Here is a 19367-nt window from a genome sequence, read left to right as displayed (position 1 = left end):
AGTCATAATTGCTGACTACATGGATAACACTCTGGGAGATGAAGCTGAGGATTGTTGTATTTTCTCAAACGTATGCTGAGTAACAATTCAATGACAAAATGTTTTGATGACACTGGCGATTGTAGCAGAGTGTAATTTCTTATCTCTTTCTGTAAATTGCTTTCCATTGACAACTTGCAAAGTCCTTCTGACATTTGGTGACAGGTCCGGTTGGTTGATGCTAGCACCCAGTTATTTTATTGACCCCACATAACTTCATTTCAAGGTAAATTATCTGCATATGTAATACAAATACGGGTTATTGGACATTAAATTACACATGAACTTGACATCATTAGAAGCAGTGGGAATACCTTTAGCATACTTCAGGCCCGGACTGGCAATCGGGAGAGGCGGGACTTTTCCCGGTGGTCTGCCTCCTTATTGGCCTGCCTGGACAGGCCAGCCAGGCCAATGATACAAAGTTGATCGGCTTTTTGGCAGACAGGCCAGAGACAGAGCGCTAGAAGCCTTACAGAGTACACGCCCACCCTCCTGTCACTCACACAAAGCAAGTGCTCTGAGCTCTAAATCAGAAGGATAGGGATTGGTCAAAGTGTCATTTTTTTTAGAAGAAACGTGCCATGATTGGTTAGTTGCTTTATGGCCCGCCCCTTTATAGCGAGAACGGGGAAGCATGCACTGCAGAGCGGTTATATGAGAGTGAGGCGAGACAGTGGAAGGAGCGAAGATTATGGAGCACCCTGAGAAAGCTGGCAGCAAAAAACGAGAAAAGACGAAGAGAAAAGGTGGACATGAGAGGGAGATGGAGAAGAATAAAGGTTGCTCGAAGAGGAAGGGGCAAAGTGTTATAAAATAACACACATGTTTCATCAACCCCCGCCCAGGTCCAGCAGTGTACAGTTGAAAATAAATGATGCTGCTACTTCAAGTAAGTTTACAAACGGTCGATTCTTCTCACAAATGCATCATCAGACTTCAAAGGTCAAAATATAATAAAAATGTCTGGCCCAAATAAGCTCCACAGGTGTCAGGTGGGTTGCAGGACACCTGGAAATGTTTGAGACCCCCTCTTCAGGTAGGATAGGCAGTTGACTTACAATTTTCAGTTATAAATGAACATTGGTGTTTGCACATACTATTAGCTATGACCAGCTGACATCTAAATGATTTGCTGACAAAATAATATATATATTTTTTAATTCCATATGTTATATAAATAATAGGAAAAGGAAAACATTGGAAAAATTGGTGAGACTGTCTGTTTAGTAGTGTTGTAATTGCTATAACATAACTGTAAAAGGCATATTTTTGGAAGGAAAAAAAAATTTGGTGCACAACCCTTGCGGTGGCGGAAGTGGTCTGACTGATTGGAAATCTCCCAGCCTGAATTTCTTTCCCAGTCCGGCCCTGGCATACTTGCACAGTACAGTGCACAGGACCAGAGGGGCCATACATTATCAGTGCTATTAAAGTTTACTGAAAAGTACATTTGACACACAGGTTATTGCTTTCTACCTTATAAAAATAGAAGATGATATGTTTTGTGCATGTTTGGTGATTGTTACACATTCAATTACAGATCTGAAGCATGCATGTAAGCACTACAAATCTTGACATGCGGTATTAAAGGAAAAACTGCCTTACTCCAGTATTCCAGCTTACTCCTACAGTCCAAATAACATGCTGTGGTTAAATGATAATTCTAAATTGTCCCAAGCTGGGACTTGAACTAGAGATCTTCTAGTTGTGAGGCCACATGCCACCTTGCCCTCCCCTCAAACTAGAATATCTAAAAAGTAGCTAATTCCACTTACTCCGAGTAGTTTGCTGATCGAACATAATTAGATCTGATGGTAACCAAAACTCAAAAGACTTTATGTAAATTTGTCATGGTGAAATTTTCTGGCTTACAGCTGGAAGGCTTAGATTCAAATGAGAGCAATATCAAACTACCCAGGTGAGTCATCTTTTGGTATCCCAGGATGAGTTCAGGCATACTCATTAACCTCCTGCACATATGCACACATGAACTGCATGAATATCAATCTGCCATGATGTGTGAGTCAGAAGTTTGAAGAACACTGTACATGCTTTCATTCTACCCATCATCCGCTCAATCTTCATTAGGGTCACAGGGAGGCTGGAGTCTATCTCAGATGACTTAGGGTGAAGGAAGGGGACACCCTTGACAGGTCACCAGTTTATCACAGGGAAACACAGAGAGACAAGCAATCACACTCACAGCAGTGTGACAAGAGTTACCAAAGCATTAATAACATGAACCAGGGATCTTCTAGCTGCAAGGCAAAAGTGCTTACCACCAAGTCATTGTGCAGCCTGATTTCTTTGTAATAAACCAAAATTGTGTTCTGGAACAATTTATTCACCAAAATAACCTGCAGATGTGCTGACATTAATGAAGGATTCATTTCAAAACTTGTCATAAAAAGAACAGATTTAAAAAGAACAGCACTCTGCTAGACATGCAGCCATGTGCAGCTCTGTAAACATGCCATGTAGAGAGCTGTTGTTATCCCTTTTATCACGTTATGTAATCTCACCCCGTGGAATAAGCTTTTATTTCAGTAAAATATGCCGGCGACATGCCTCTTATGTCAAGTCTAACGAGGATTCAGCATTTATGCAAAAAGCAAAACAAACAACATATTGTAGACAGATAATTAAAAAAAAAAAAAAAAAAACCTTTCTATGTGTGTTCAGCGTCGAGCAGCCAGATTGTTCGTGGCCCTTTGTGTTATCTGCTTGACTGAGAGCTAACTTGGCAGCATCGGATGAATGAACAGTCCGCTTGCGCTCACAGCTGGCGCACCAGCAGAGCAAGTCTTTACGCGCACGGCATCATTGGCTGAGAACCCACGCGTGTCACAGAGAAGACGAACCAGTAAACAGCTTGAAACGAAGCGGCTAACTAGTTTGAGTCACTCCACTGCGGCGGCCGGTTGCTCTCAGCTTCTCTCCCGGCTGCAGGTTTCCGATCGTCGGACTGAGCGCCTCTTCGCCCGTCCCCTGCTGGAGCTGTCCGCGGTGCTGAACCATGAACCAGAGCGCAGGAGCGGTGCAGCACGCCCGGAGGTACTCGGTGGACGGGAAGGTGAGAACCGCAGTGGTGCCGATCGTCCTCCTTATACAAGTGTTATGAATGAGAGTAGGACTTACTGCTTCACTGACTTCATTTTGTGCAAAGTGTTTTGTTCATGGGATACAAAACTTCCTCCGGGAGAACAAAGTTGGCAGCTGCTTGAGTAAGTTGGGAGAACTAAAAACTAAACCACGTGGAGGAAGTTGTGATTCCTTTGAAACACAAACAGATTGTGTGTCATGGCTACAGACAGAGTTGAAAGATACTATCAGTGGTTGTGTTTCTGTCGAGCAGCCACAATGTTCGATAAATAAATGATTGAAGTGTAGAGCAGGACAAATGGTGTTCCCCTTTAAGGACGCTCTCCCTCGAGTGCATCCACTGGATTGAATGATTTATGGGAGTTTGGATATACAGACAAATATGGCAGAGCAAATATTAACATTTAATAATGAACTTCTACATGCGTTCATTTCCTCTTTTTGAAACTAATGACACTGACTACATTTGAGGTGTGTGTTCATGCTGTAAAGAGCTGCTTGTCAGGTAGAGGGTGAATGTGTTAGAAAAGGAAATGTTTGGTGTGTTAAAAGACTAACATTAAGATTTTATGGAAAGCAAAGTTTGGCCTGAAGGCAGCACAGCATTTTTCAAATCAGGAAGATTTAATAGTCATCTAAGACTCAGCAGCAGTATGTACATCCTAACTTTATCTTCAGGCATCTGTAAGGATTTGATTGTGTCCATGATATTCAGAATATGTTGCAGATTTCTTAATCATTATATAGAAAATAATATGCTGAAGAAAAGCTGTGAATAACACAAATACTGCAGCTGCTACACTGTGCAGAAACAGTGCACAACAGTGACTGTGGCGCCAGTTTAAATGCAAGGCAAGTCTATTTGTGCAGCATCTTTCAACATCAAAGCAACTTAAATTGCTTTCTGGGACATAAAAAGGGATTAAGAGGAGATATAAAAACACAGACATGCAATGAACAAAGTGGAACAGAAGAGAAATCCAGGCTTAAATGGAAGAAAACAAATTGAACTGAACAACAGGAAAATAATTGCAATGGCAGGCATAGAAATCAGACAGTTGGAAGAGTCCTTGTGTTGTCTGAAAGTTTCTTTCAGATTCCACCTGGTAAGTTCTGATCCTACGGACAGTAAGCTGACCTGTCCTGGAGAGGCCTGAGCTGTTCTTAACACAGCAGGAGATCAAAAATGTGTTTTGCTTCTAAAGCTCTCAGTGCTGAACTGTAGTTTGTTCGAATCAGTTCTTTGGCAGAGAGGAAGCAGTGCAGAGAGCTGAGAAGCTGATTGATGTTTCACTTTCCTGGTCTTAGTGAGTGAGTGGAACTGTCTGTGTATGACTGACGTATCTGAAGTGTGTACAACCAATAGGAGAGTCAGCACTGGGAACACAATGTAACAGGAGTGTGTCAGTGAGGGGTTGGTGGTAAATGTGCATGACTGTTGTGTGTCAATTCATCAGTGAAAGAGGAGCATTCTAAGATGGAGCACGCCATTGATATTCTGTTTGTATATTTGTTGGTGTTGCATGTATGTAGCTTGAAAATGCTCCGCTGCCTTTCATGTCAAAGTATGTTTAAGGCTACTTGGAATTCAGATAAAGCTGAACCAGCCTGTCACCCAGTTAAGTTCCCATACAGCTAAATTTAACTCTCTGTTTGTGACATATCACAAATACATTTCAAGTCAGCATATCTTTGCCATTTATTTTATTAGTGTACAGTTGCTCCCTTTCAGCCAAACAATCAAATCATATATTAGATGGGGAGGGGCTTTTAACCCTGGTAGCTTAAACATGCTGTAAAATTGCGTTTCTTTTTGAGTGGACAGTGTTGGAAATGAAACTTTGAGCACATGTGAATTCCGACATGTTTATAGCCACTGGATTAATACCATTAGTCAGTTATGTTCAAAATGTAAAAGTACACATCTAATCAGTTCTGAGGCATCCCTCTTGAAGTGCTGGGCTGACAGACTAATGGACAAATGGAGCGACCAATCTGCTGTTTCTAGATCCACACCGATAGAGTTGCTGGAAATGATAGGGTTCTCTCTGAGGAGCAGAAATTAATCTCAATCACCTTGGCTATATGCTGCACTTTTCTTGTCACATTACATTCAGAAGCAGTAGCCATTAAAAGCAGCTAAAAAGGAAATGGACAGAGGACAATTGTGACATTGCCCCCCCCCCCCTGGGCTTTGGGAGCGAAATAAATGTGCGCACATTGCTGGGGGCTACACAGTTCATTTTCTTGCCTCCTTCAGTGTATCCATTAAACTGTGAATGCGAACAGGACAATTTTTCTTTTGAGGTTGACAATTTCCCCAATAACACATTCTGAACGAGCAGAGTTAGACTTGTTTATGAGTTCCACAGTCAACCTGCAAGATGTATTTTCAAGGAAGTTCTGCCAACATATTAGGACCTTTTCAGTTTTTAGTAAGACAGATTGCTTCCACTGTTACTAAAAATGACTTTCTACTCTAGGTCAGTTTATACATTTGTTTTGGAAAAAGCTCAAATAAAGTCACTCCAAAGGATTTCTTTTTTTTTCAGCTTGTGTTTATCAGTGATGTCGGGTCAGGTTGAGCTTCAGGGCTGCATGGAAACAAATTCTGAGCCTGAATAAGACCAGTGATAATGTAGTTACATAATCAGTGCCTTAAAGTCAAGACCACTAGGATGCTCCATTTAAAATTTTTTAATTGACACAAAAAGAATTCCCAAAAATAAACTTCGGGAATGGACTATTAAGTGTTAAAACACTGCCGTTCAAAAGTTTGGGGTCACCTAGACAATGTCATGTTTTCCATGAAAATTCACACCTTTATTCATGTGCTAACATAATTGCACAAGGGTTTTCTAGTCATCAGCCTTTCAACATGATTAACTCACACAATGTAGCATTAGAACACAGGGGTGATGGTTGCTGGAAATGTTCCTCTGTACTCCTATGTAGATATCCCATTAAAAAATTAATAAGAAGAATAACTTTATTTATATGGCACCTTTCAGAAAAACATTCACAGAATGCTTTGAGAGGTAGACAAGTAAAAATCCACCATTTCCAGCTTTAATATCAAAATTAAGGACATTTCTAAGTGACCCCAAACTTTTGAACGGCCGTGTATGATGACCTGCAATGTTGTCTTCCAGCAGTCAGATTCAAATTTCATTTAAATAACTCAGAGCGACACACTTCGCAATAATCAAGCCCAGGAAATAGGCCGGTGTGAGGAGAGACCAAGCAGTTTACAGAGTGATGCCATCCCTGTGGACTATTCAAGCACTTGAGCCAGAAGTCACAGTCAAGAAACAACTTCCTAACAATCACTTATGCTTCTTCTCCCCTGCTTGACTATTAAGCACATTCACAGTTATGATCATGCAGCTTTTTCTGAACTGTAGCTCGTCATTATCTTACTTTGTTTGAATTCACCAGCAGGAACGTTGTTATCAAAAGAAACATGTCACTAGGATATAAAAGTGCTTTGGGGCTGGATTGCATCTGCTGTGGGAAACTGTGCAGATAAAAGGCACATGTTGCGTTTTGGAACAGTGGGTGTTTGCGTTGTGCTCACAGCATGACTGGTTAAGGCTTGGCTCGGAGCTTTATTGTTATATGCTTTGTTACCTCTTTGTCTGTCTCTGCACTGTGATGTCTAGATTATGAAAATTCCTTTAAAAAACACTTACGCATTGTCACTGTATGAGTCTTGGGTGGACTGGATTAGCTATCATCAAAAAGTCAAGCGTTAATGACTGATCTCATTGTTCAGACCACCTGCTGAGTTTTAACCGAGGCAGTGTTTACTCTTTGCAAATGTAAAGAAAAAAGACATCAGACTATGTCCGATGTCATAGCAGCAGCTGAAGAAACACAGAAATTAACATTCCTATCCACTGTGTCATGAGAAAGCTGCTTCACAACACAAAGGATATATAGGTGTACAAAGCGAGCATTTTTTCGATCACTGATCAGCCTAACAATGAATTTTATGGGTGAGAACTGCATGAGTGGAGACCGGTTTGTTTCAATCAGCGTTCATAAAAAGGAGTCCTGCATGTTTTTTTTCTTTTGTCAGGTAGTTGACAGTTTGTAACTCAACATCCCAAGCTAAACACTTACTGTTGTAACTAAACTGCTAAAGTACAGCGGTAATTCTTCTTCTGGAATTTTGACAATCACTAAACAGCTTCAGGAGCCTCATCACCACTCTCTGAACAGGAAGAGGCATGGCTCTGGTTTGGATGTAGCCCAGGAAAATCCAAAACAGATTCTAATCATAGACTGTATACGAAAGATGGAACTAACCTCTGAATCTGAAAAGTGAAGCCCAAATGGAAGTTGCTTCAACTTACACTATCGTTCAAAAGTTTGGGGTCATTTAGAAATGTCCTTATTTTTGAAAGAAAAGCATTTTTTTTTTAAAAATAATGAAAATAACATCAAATGAATTAGAAATACAGTCTAGACATTGCTATTGTCATAACTATTCAAGCTGGAAATGGTTGATCTTGATGGAATATTTGCATAGAGGTACAGAGGAACATTTCCAGCCACCATCACTCCTGTGTTCTAATGCTACATTGTGTTAGCTAATGGTGTTAAAAGACTAATTGATGACTAGAAAACCCTTGTGCAATTATGTTAACACATAAACAAAAATGTGAGTTTTCATGGAAGACATGACATTGTCTATAGGTGACCCTAAATTTTTGAATGGTAGCGTAGATTACTGCCAGAAACAAGGTAGTGTGAATGAGAAAATGATTGTACTTCTCCCTTTGTTTGTTACCTCATTAAACATTTTCCTTTCATTGTCATAGTTTCTAGTTTGAAGACTTTATGAAAACAGCATGAAGTAATTTTTTTTTTTTGAAATTCTGGTCCCACTTATTGGAAAATAGAGGATAGAAGTAGGCGCTATTTTGTAATGAACAGGTTACCACTGTATCACCATCAGTAGCGTCCTCGGGCTCCTCAGTTAGATCCATTACTTGCTTGTTTCAGAAGACCGAGACAGTCACAGCTACATTCCAAACATGAGGCTTTTAAACGATAGCCCACAAACCAATGAGCAATGTCACAGTCCATTTTTCAGCAGAGATTCACATATTGCATACCAATCTAAGGGTCGCACCAAGAAAACACAGGGTCAACCAACTGTTGTGCCATAAAGTTGTAGATTCCTGCTTGTACTATAAAGCAACATCAATGACCAAATAAGTGTGATAATCTGGCAATCATTTTGAATAAATATATAACAAATGTAACCACTGTCAAGCCTTCAGCGCCATGGATCTGCTGCTCAGACTGGATTTCCTGGTTTGAATTCCTAGTCTTACCAGTACTTGGGAAAGCTAACCCATCACAGACCTTGTGTTCTTTAATACAGGGCTAAGTTCAGTCTGAATACTTGCTTTGGGGAAAAGCAACCCCAACTAGAATAACCATTTATTCCTGTTCCTACCCTTTAAATATAGCTTTTAGGATCACAACAAAACACTGATATTTTACTTCACAATTAGACTGAGGAACAAAACCAACTTGGTTAGTTTTTGGGGAAAGACAGAGTTTTGTTCATTACAAAAGAAACCCAATTGCCATCACTCCATTAATAAATGGCTAAGCTTATGGAACTGTGATGGTTAAAAGTAACACTGGCAGTTTTAAAATTCTAATTAACAGCATCCTCCCGTGGTAATGTCAGTGTTTTTTGACCCAGCTATCAACTCCAACTACATGGACGTTGTGGTTCAATAATGAGCCTAAACCAAATTTCAGTACTTATAGAATTTGAGGCATGTACCTGCTAGTGCATGAGGGCTCAGAGCTGGTCCACTGTTAAATACTACATGATGGCTCCATTATTATACATCCTTCAGGAGAATCTGCATTCCAGCAGACTTTCTGTAGGGCATGTCCATAGTTCATTGCAAAATTAATGACATATAAATATGACAATCGTACCTCCCACAAAATGTATAGAAACCAAGCATGGGTAGTGCTTGCAGCTATTTGCCAAGACATTTATCTTTAACTGGCAACATCTGGCTGTTCACTGTTGTGGGTTATTTATTTATAGCTGAGGTGTGTATACATACCAGCACAGTAATGCCACAAACAGGGAGAGTTCAACTGAGCAGCTAATCAAACATACGTCCAACACATAATTTTTGTAAAGGTTATGTGTTGCTTCCAAGCAACATTTACACCAATTCTAGCCCAGTGATTATGCCCCGGGGGGCAGATTGGGTGTAGGTCACCTCATTTACTCCTTTGCTCCTGTTATGATTGTTCCAGCCACTAGAGGCCACTGTGACAATGAAACACAGCTATGGGTCATAACAAGCTCCTCACTCAGGCAAGGTTTCCGGTACGTGTGGGAAGCCTGTGTAGACGGCTTAAGCCATTTTCCATCCAGGTGTGCGTATAGTTGTTTCATCGCTGCAGACGGAGCAACTACATTCCCACCCAATTCTGACCGCTAACTATCACATCTAAAATTGAAATCCATGAAGTCAGCAGAGAAACATGAGTTTACCAAAGACAGTGAGCTCTGCCTGTACTAGTAGTGAGGAAACAACAAAAAGCTGCTGTGGGCTGTGTTTGTTCAAGAGAGCCAAAACCTGCACATGGAGGACTTTTTTTTTACTTCTTTTCTCCAGCATGAGGCGGAAAAAAGAACCCTGGTCTTAATTATCTTATCTAATTAAAAATGACAAGTTCAATCAAAATGCAGTGCATTTATGGCACCTTCCGATGGGGCATGTAGATCCGCACAGGGCGACAGTGCTGTTTTTTTTTTTTAGAGATAGCCTAGAGTGTAATTCAAAGGAAATCCCCATGGCACATTAGTGTTCACCTGAGAGAGACCCAGGCGCCACAGAGAGCTCCCACTGCGGAACAGATGGGCGAACATTCGGGCTCTTGTTCCCTCACTCCCTGCAGAGACTGTTTCAGGAGGATGTCTGAACAAGAACCTCTCACTGAAGCAAACATATGGAAAGAAAACTCTGTACCAGGCTCATGAGAGGTGTTTAGATTTTCAATCAGCTGTGAACACTCTTTTGCATGTCTGTAGAAGCTGCTTGATGTGCATCCACAACCCACAGATACACCCAGCAAACATGACTGAAACAACAGATCATTCTTCTAACGAACCATGGAAATCTCTTTGAAACATTTTAAGGAACAGAGCACTGTAATGTAAAATAACTCCAGGAACATTTTGACCAACCATGAAATATATTCTAAGAATATTTATGTGTAGGATTCAAGTCAGAACACACTAGTTTTGCACAGGATTGACAGGAAAGCAAGGCTGTATAACGCTGATGTGCTTTCAGAGCTGAACCTTGTGAGACGGCAAAGGAAAATAATTTCACAGCTGCTTTATAGTACATGACAAGTGGCTGTGTTTCTTCATTTTCAGTGTATGTGCGGTTCTAGACAGATGTCACCAAGTCCACAACAGGATTTGAATTGCTATTGAAAACTGTGCAGATGCAGAATACTGCTTAGGATGAATCCAGCTGTCAGCTTTTTGTACTGCGTTGGCTGTTCTCCACATGATGAAGTCATGAGAAAAAAAATCCTTGAAACTGGTTCAACTCTTACTCAGCCACCGCCGGCTGTATCATTGGTCTGTCGTCTGTAAGCTTCTTAGATTTCATGGGGCTATTGTAGTGTTGCATTGTGGAAAACAAACAACAAAGACAGGACAAGAGTGGGTCGTTTGTTATCAGATGAATTGGAACACTGTAAGCATTTGCTAACTCCCATTTCCATCACTTTTGCTTTTACAGTATTTTATAATTGTATGTAATTTTAAGTAAAACTTCCACTAACTATAGTCTCACTGTTTTCAATGTAATATCAAAGAAGATTATAGCGCCGTGCATTTTAATTCTGTGTGCGTCTTGCACTGGTGAAAGGTGTAATCGGTGAAACAGCTGGAGAGCCAATCTGAGTCTAAATGTGAAAGAAGGTGATTGTGATTGCAGTTCTTCAGCAGTTCTCCCTGGCTGGCTCTGTGTGGAGCACAAAGCTAAGAAGACAGGTGCAAAGTAGACGTACAATTGTGGTAGATTGCATCATTATCGAGAGTACAGGTGTGAATTGTTCTTCTTATTGCATGTTGATGACATGATTACTGCTTGTATTATACAATGCTTTGACTTTTGTTATTGGGTAGAATTGTGATATACAAACTCTTTAGGATTTAAGTCTTGCTGATTTTAACACGTGGGTCATTAAAGAATTAGAGAACATTTGGGCTTCAAAATGTTTGAAAAATTAGCCTTCTCTTTTACAGTTTTCTGCTACATATTCATCAGTAACGGGTAATAAACTATCAAAGGCTTGACTGGCTCAGCTCATGCATCAGTGGTACCATTTTTATTCCATGTTTATTTGTTGTTTGCCAACACTACTCTTATCACAGTAACAGGGTTGCTAATCCATGCTAATGTTAGCATTTTCTCAGGAGTAGAAACTAGATATTTAGCTAGCTGTTACTGCTAACCAAGAGGACAAATTTACTGATGGGCAAACAAAGAAAAAAGTAACAGAATTCTTAGTCTACACATTCTTTTGGAAAACTGATGATATTAATTCCAGCATTTCATGTGATTCACTGTTTTCTTCTTCTACATGCTAATAAGGTTTTGCTAACGGGGTTGGGTGCATCTTGTGGGGCACACATTCCATGCATAACAACTGTTATTTAAAATATTATGTTGATTTTAAAAAAATCCACAATTACAAGAGACTTCAACGAAAAAATAATGCCAAAAAAAAAAAAAAAGGTGATTTAAATCACATTTTAACTGTTTTATTTGAGATTCAATTTGGTCATCCGGGGGTAAGATAGGAGAAAAAATGCATTTTCAAGGGAACTCTAGACATATTTGGTATTTTTAAAAAATATTTTCAAATAATTTTTCCTTTAGTTCTTTTTAAATTCAGTCTCAGGACAAGTAAATTTACACAACAATTGCGTGTTTTAGTAATTTCTACATGGATTATTTGAAATTTGATGGGTGAGATGTAAAATGTCCTCCAACTCTGGAATGACCCATGTGGTGAGAATATCAAGTTCATTTTGTTAATAATAAGAGTCCCATAGTTACTGTGCTTTAAAACTGACATCTGCTTTGTTACGATCAAAGGCTTGACTGGCTCAGCTCACGCATCAGTAGGGGGTGGCTGGATGTACCAAAAATAATCAGAATGTCATTGGTTGAGGTGAAGGGATTTATTGCTTAGTGGCGAACGGAACATAAGAGTGACAATACAGAACACAAAACTGGTGAGTGTTGCTAAATCAAAGCACAGAATATAACAAAATGAAGGCTAGCAGAGTTTCCCAAACTTATCTAAACCCAAAACAAAGCAACTAAACTCCCTATTCAAACATAAGTATACTAACAGTCAATAGAAACTTTGAGGTAGAAATGTACGCAGAATTCTACTTGTAGGGGGGTTGTAATTATTCAATGTGGATTTACTGATGATCTAGTGCCCTGGTAGTTGAGATAATGATGAGTTGTCATTTTGTCATGATTCATTGCACATGGGTTGGTCACTTTGCAAAAGTGAACCAAATACACACCAAGCAATACTCAGTGAGTATCTGCACAATTTGAGAATGGGTTTTGAAGGCCTATATAAAGGCCCAAAAAGGCCACCATTGTTAGTCCAGTGAACAGCATCATGCCGCGTCTATCACATGAACAACGTCTCCGGGCACTGGGTATGGTGGAGGCCGGTTTGAGCTACAGTGATGTAGCCAGGCGTATGGGCTGTTCCCAACCCACAATCAGAAGCCTGGTCCAAAGCATGCGCCGACGGATTGCTGCCTGCATCGAAGCAAATGGAGGCCATACTCGGTATTGACTGTTGTGACTTTGTGTTTGGCAGGTGCCGTTTTCTTTTGTGAAATTCTTTATTTTGAAATCATTCTTGAAACTTTAGATTTTTGTTTCTGTATGCCAATATGCTAAACAAATGATTCATATGAAGAAAATCCAGTTTCGGGCTTCAAAATAAAAATTACATTGAAAAATATGATCTCAAAATTTTTAATGACTGTCAGTGTACATCAGCAACACCCACCACCAGTAACAAAAACTAATACAACAGCACAAAGACAAACTAAACAAAACTGGTGCCTCACATCCACACATTGATCACACAGGTAATGGAGTCTCAAAACTCCAATGGCTTCTGTAGCACATTTGGTGGTGAGTGCTACAGCATCTGTAGCATTCACCACGAGTGTCCACAGACCGAAGTGGTCTGTGGTACCCACCAACCCAACCACACATACCTGCAGACCAGAACTCATCAAAACACAAACAAAAAATCTCACACACTGAGAGGCACCAGGACAGACTGGTCACAAATACCAGCTGCCCCAACTAATAACATGGTGGCAGATATATAGCCTGCAGGTGTGGTGCTGGCTGTATCTGATTGGATAATGGTGGAAGGGAGCTGCAGGGTGGCCCAATCATGATGGTCGGGAGGCGAGGAGAACAAAGTTGCAGTGCAGGTCGTTAACTGATGAGTCGTTGTTGGAATGGCTCACAGCTGGGGTTCCAGAGACTCTGGAAACAGCCACAGCTGAACCCACACATGCAATTTCCCCCACACAAGGGCCCAACAAAAAACCAACGCAGAAACCAGACGGTACACCAATACTGGTGGCCGTAACATGCTTTATACAGTATGTGCTGCATCAGTCTGTATCATGCTGTAGCTGTCTGCCTGAGGTGAAATGCACACATTATTTCCTGTGAATGGCTTGCATGTAGATAGATAATCTCACACGAGACCCCCCTCTGTGTTACACAGAATAGTTTAACTTTTACTTTCACACACCACCTGGGTCTGACCAAAATACCTGCTTTCTCTGTCAGTGTGAAGTGTTCACCTCTCCTCCAGCACCACAGCGACACATAAATCAGCCGCCATGTTCGTCTTTAAGTCCAGCTTTAGAGACAGCTTATGTGTACACTGGTTACCATTGGGCTTCAGGATCATTTTGCATTCTCGGCATTTTTGACAAAGGCTTATTGTTCAAATACGTGACTGTATTAATTAAATCCAAATCCTAGTATCTATGGAGCTCTCACATCCATCTATAGTTACTTGTGCGCTTTTAAAACAGCCAGTGAGGCATGCAGCCTAATTGAGCGCTTTGCAATTGCCCCCTCTGGAAATCCTTTGAGTCAAACTCAGCAATCAGGAAAGCATTCAACAAGGGGCAGCACCTCTCCCTGTCAATCACACAGTAGTTAAGTAACACACAGGAAACATGAGTCATTAAGGACACACTATGTAGAGGTAATTTGGTGTCCAATGGTAGAGCTGCATGTGGGCGGATATTAAACATGAAGGAATACAGCAGAAGGAAATCATGTCCCATCAATCCCCTGCATTTTTTATTTTTATTTTTCACTAAAAATAGAGAGGCTGTTTATTACTTTAAAGTTTAGACATCAGGACCTGCTACTTTCTGTGTCTGTATTTTTTCTTTCCTCTCAGAAGCTATCAGTGATGACAGGGAAGTTTTAAATTGTGGCTGGAGTCTGTCTGCAGGTGCTCACTGGTGTTAAATCCAGTGACACTTTGATGTCCAGCTGAATGGGAAGCAGTTTCAAATGTAATGACTACAGGGAAAAAAGCAGCAAGGCAAAGGGCTTCCAGTCTCAAGATATAGAGTTGAAATAGAATTTTTTTTTTTTTTTTACCTTTCCAGGATGGCTATGGCAGCTTGGGATATGGTTTCCAAATCTGTCTAGCTTTTTCTTTTTTTCTCTCAGAATCTATGAACAATGTCTGTAGTCTGTAGTCTGTAGAGTCAGAGCGGCTCTGCAACTTTTACCTTGTTAACTTGTCCAGATGAACATAAGCAATAATAACAAACAATCAATGCCATCGTTGAGTATTTCCACGCTGAAACTGCAGTGCAACAGTGACAGCCTCAAAAACACTGAGTCAGACATGTGGGGTTTCAGATTAAATAAATCTAAGGAAACTATTTTGTCAACTTATAGGATGGGGCTTTCTGTATCATCAATCTTCTTCTGATCAAAGTGTTTTGACATTTTAAGACACAGTGTTTTTTTTTTAATGAAAAAAAGCAACTTTTCCACAAAAAGATGAGTTTTAAAGTAAAATGGAATTTCAGGGATTTAAGGAAATTAAATTTTTTTACTAATCCAGTTGAAAAGTCAGTTGCTTGTTTCCTGCGCTACTAGGATTACAATGGCCTGGATGAATGAAAATCCACACAGATATGTTGGTTGAAAGCTGGATTTAGATTTGATGTAGTAAGAGTGGGCATTTCCAAAAGGCAGGCCTGGGCTGACCAGTGTTTGATGACTATGGGAATGATACGCATCATAATCTATCGACTTTGCAAGCACCAGATATCAATCCACCTGAAAACCTACAGGAAACTTTCAAGCAACATATCATACATCTCCAGGGAGAATGATGTTCCCTACATCTATCATAACCCATGCTGTACCACACATTGCCATGTCTGTGGTTTACATCCTGCCAGGCACCTAGCTGCATGTTGTGTGTTTCGCTTTACTTAAAATATCATGTTTATATAATCCATGACGATGACCTTGATGCTACATTTATGTTCTAAATGTTTAGGAGACATGACAGACTTGTTTCAAATTTCCATTTTACCTTTAAACCCTCACTGGGAGGATGTTAAGTGCGACAACAGTTAAAACACTCCACATGTGTCAACTAAGTGCTGATTGATTCAAACTGATTAGCATGTCTCAAAATGTCAGTTGCATAACATTGGATATTCTTACATAACATCTTTTTGAGCATTCACAACCATTATGCAACATTCCATTTTATCTATTAAACCAGAATTTAGGACATTTTGTAATTCCATATAATAGAAAAGTTTAGAGCTGGCGCTATTAAGTGTTCTTGGCCACCAACATTGCTTACCTTTAATATGGGCTCCTTCCTTCTAAATAGTAGACAGATTCAAGCTGGGCTTTGATGAGACCATCCTATAACCCTTCATTTCTTCTGTTCCACTTCTTGGTAGATTACGATGCGTAGAATCATTATCCTATTGAAAAGTCCTCATACAGTCACTCTTCACTTATGGGATAGATGGTCTTAAATCATCTCCATACAATCTTGGATATGATTCAGAATTCATTATTCTGTCAATGACTCCAAGCCGCTCTGTCCCTGAGGAAACCACCACACTATATAGTTGGTATGAGCTTCTTCTCTTGAAAAGCACCAAACAAGTTGACTGTTACTGTGACCAAACGACTTTATCTTTTGTTTGTGCAGAACTATTCCAAAAGGCCTGCCCTCTGCTGTATGTTCACTGACAAACTATAGTTTTGTCCAATGGTCTTTTTGGACAGCAAAGGCTTTTTCCTGGCATTCCTTCCATCTGGGTCAAATTTGTGTAATCTCTTTGTGACTGTGGATGTGGCATTTTGACACCAACAGTTGCAAGAGCTAAATGCAGTTCCAATGATGAAATTTTGGAGCTCTTGGAGAGTATTTTGTGCATCAAACCATCTGCTCTTGGACTGGATTTGCTGAGGTGCCCGGTCTGGGATAACTGGCAGTTGTTTGAAGTCTTTGCCATTTGTAGATGATTTTTCTCACCGTGGAATGATTTTATTTCACGTGATTTCTAAATATTTTTTTATTCGTCTGCCAGACTCGTAGTTATCCATGATCATTTTCCCCAAAGTCTTTAGATCTTGGCATGATGACACCACACACTAAAGTGGAAAGCATCCATGCAAGGACCATGGCAAAAAAGGTGGTTGTGTGCATAGCAGTAGTGCGTATGTGTGGAATACATAGTTACAACAGACCTCTCATGTATGAAAAAAAGTCACCCCAATCGACTCCAACAGCTACACATTTAGGGTGTCTGCAGCTGTGTACAAAAAAAAAAAGATCTGGGTTTAAGGAGGTTCTGATTATTGACACTTAAAATCGTTTTGAAGGTGTGATAAATGTACTGCAAATGCACTTACTTTAAGCATGGGATTTAAAAATAAACCAAAGTGATGACAATGATTGCAAAATGTCACTCTTATATGTCATTGTTTGAGAATAGTAAAAAAAGAAAGTTAACAGTTTCCTCTTCTTTTTTAACAATGCATATGTGTTTTGTATCTTAATTCTTTTCTTTTTCATTCAGGACTATTTCATCCATGCATCCATTATCTATACACTGCTTAATGCTCATTGGGGTTGCGGAAGGCTGGAGTCTATCCCAGCTGACTTAGGGTGAAGGCAGAAAGATCCCAGGACTATTTTGAAAATACTTTATATTTTTTTAAAACAAAAATTTTAAAAAATATATATTTTCAAATGATAATTTTAATATTTTTTTTTTAATCAATTCAAAAATGAGCCTCTGTCAGAGGCTACATGTCAGACTTTGGTATTAAAAATTAAATATTCAGAGCTAGTAACCCTTTTTTGAAATTAGAATTGAGATTAGCCTACTAGGGCAAGAATATTTTGTTGCTGATAAAGACCATATGTTTCCAAAACAAAAAAAAGCAAGAGATCCTTTCGGTCTTTTTGCAAACAAGTAACTGACCTCTCTTACCTTTCCTTCTGTCAAAGCAGTGAGGGCTGATGTAGTCTATGAAGTAGAGGAATTTATTAAAATCCCCTTAAAATGAATTTTTCAGGAGTGGTGCATTGTTCACACAAACAACATCCTTGAGAAACCAGCCAACTTTTCAAACTAGGTCAAGGCAACACTTTCTCCAAAACAAATTAGTTATTCTCAGCTGTCGTTAAATTTTGTGCGATGCAGATTCAAAGAGCAATTATGTTAATTTGTTTCCTTTCATGAGTTTGGAAATGTCAGGTCTTTATACGAGCTTTAGTCTACATCTGAACACATGCTGCGAATAATTCCTGCTTAACCTTATGTGGACACGTCTTGCCCTGGCAGGTGTAGGTCTGCTTCACCTCAGGAGGACGGTGTTTATAAGTATCACCAGCATATACTACACATAGAAAATTCTTCAATTTGTAAACAGTTTTTTTTTCTTTGCACAACCCCAGGAAAGTGTGAGGTATGCTGAGAGTGAATTCACAGCATCACCTTTTCTGTTACTCTTCCCTCACAAGTCTACCACCTCTCCATAAATAGTTCCTGCTAATGAGCTCAACAGTACAGGGGGACAAATGGTATGACTTTAAAGGTGACAAAAGAAAGCAGTGAGCTGTTTGAGAGTAAAGGATGGTGAGAAGGCAAAAAGAAATTAGAAATACATGAAAACTGAAGCTGTCAAAGGGATAAATGGCGAGGATGCCATGACTGTATCAAAATAGAACAAAGCTGTGTCTGCAAGCAGTAAATTTCATCCAGACTTAGAGTGGTAGCTGGCATGGAGAGGGAGCGGAGCTGCAGACGCACAGAGTGGGCCGACTCCAGATTTCACTCAGGGGACAGGATCAGACTCTGGGGAGCCACGCTGCAGAGGCATAGATCTCAGTCCTGACATATACACGCTTCCCTCGCTCTGTGCTGCTGCTCTGAATGGACAAACTGGATTATTAGTTTCACCGGTCTTCGTGTGAAACTGGGTCGGGAGGAGTGGTGCCAGGAGCAGAATGATTTGTTAGGGAAGGAGCATGGACTGTGTAATGAGCTGTGTTGTTTTTCTTTAACTGACATGCCCACCTACACCTCCATTAAAACTGAACAAGGAATCATACAAAGAGAAACATACATCAAAGTTTAAAACATTTCTAAATATGTATGGAAGCTCCAGAGTGCTACAGTAAAAACACAGCATAAATTGAAGGGCAGGACATGTGAGCTTCTCTTTTCTGCAATGGAGACCTCACAGACTTAACTCAGTTTGTTTGAAATGCTTAGAGTACTCAGTAGTCTAAGAAGAATCAGTGTCCATGCAGGCACAGAGAGTAACATGAAGTGAAATGAAGCCAGCGTTTTTATGCCATCAGAACAAACCTGCATTTCCCAATTGTGCCTGTCCTTTTCTATAACTGATATTCTCTCAGTCAGTCACTGCACAGCACAAAACCAGTCTATTCAGGATATACTTTTGTTCTTTTTTGTCGAGTGTCATTAACCTTTAGATGCAAAAGTGGGTGAAAAAAATGCCAAAAAGGTCATTTTCTTGCAATATCTTGGTAATAAAAAGTTT

At 39.9% G+C, this 19367-nt stretch overlaps 1 protein-coding gene across 5 annotated transcripts in view; it reads left to right on the top strand.

The window, feature by feature from the left end:
- The first annotated feature begins 2734 nt into the window (after nt 1-2734).
- The window catches only part of LOC110969392 (inactive dipeptidyl peptidase 10-like), a 162796-nt gene continuing 146163 nt past the window's right edge, over nt 2735-19367 (top strand). For 3 of the 5 annotated variants that reach the window (XM_051958898.1, XM_051958897.1, XM_051958894.1), the window contains exon 1: nt 2737-3115. In XM_051958898.1, coding sequence (XP_051814858.1) covers nt 3059-3115 — 57 coding nt within the window. In that variant the 5' untranslated portion in view covers nt 2737-3058. Of the gene's footprint in view, nt 3116-19367 lie in introns of all 5 variants that reach the window. The other 2 variants (XM_051958895.1, XM_051958896.1) reach the window with 2 other exon arrangements.

This window comes from Acanthochromis polyacanthus, chromosome 14 (assembly GCF_021347895.1).
Source record: "Acanthochromis polyacanthus isolate Apoly-LR-REF ecotype Palm Island chromosome 14, KAUST_Apoly_ChrSc, whole genome shotgun sequence".
Lineage (NCBI taxonomy): Eukaryota > Metazoa > Chordata > Actinopteri > Pomacentridae > Acanthochromis > Acanthochromis polyacanthus.
The sequence above is the reverse complement of the archived record's forward strand: the minus strand, read 5'-3'. Positions and strand labels throughout refer to the sequence as shown.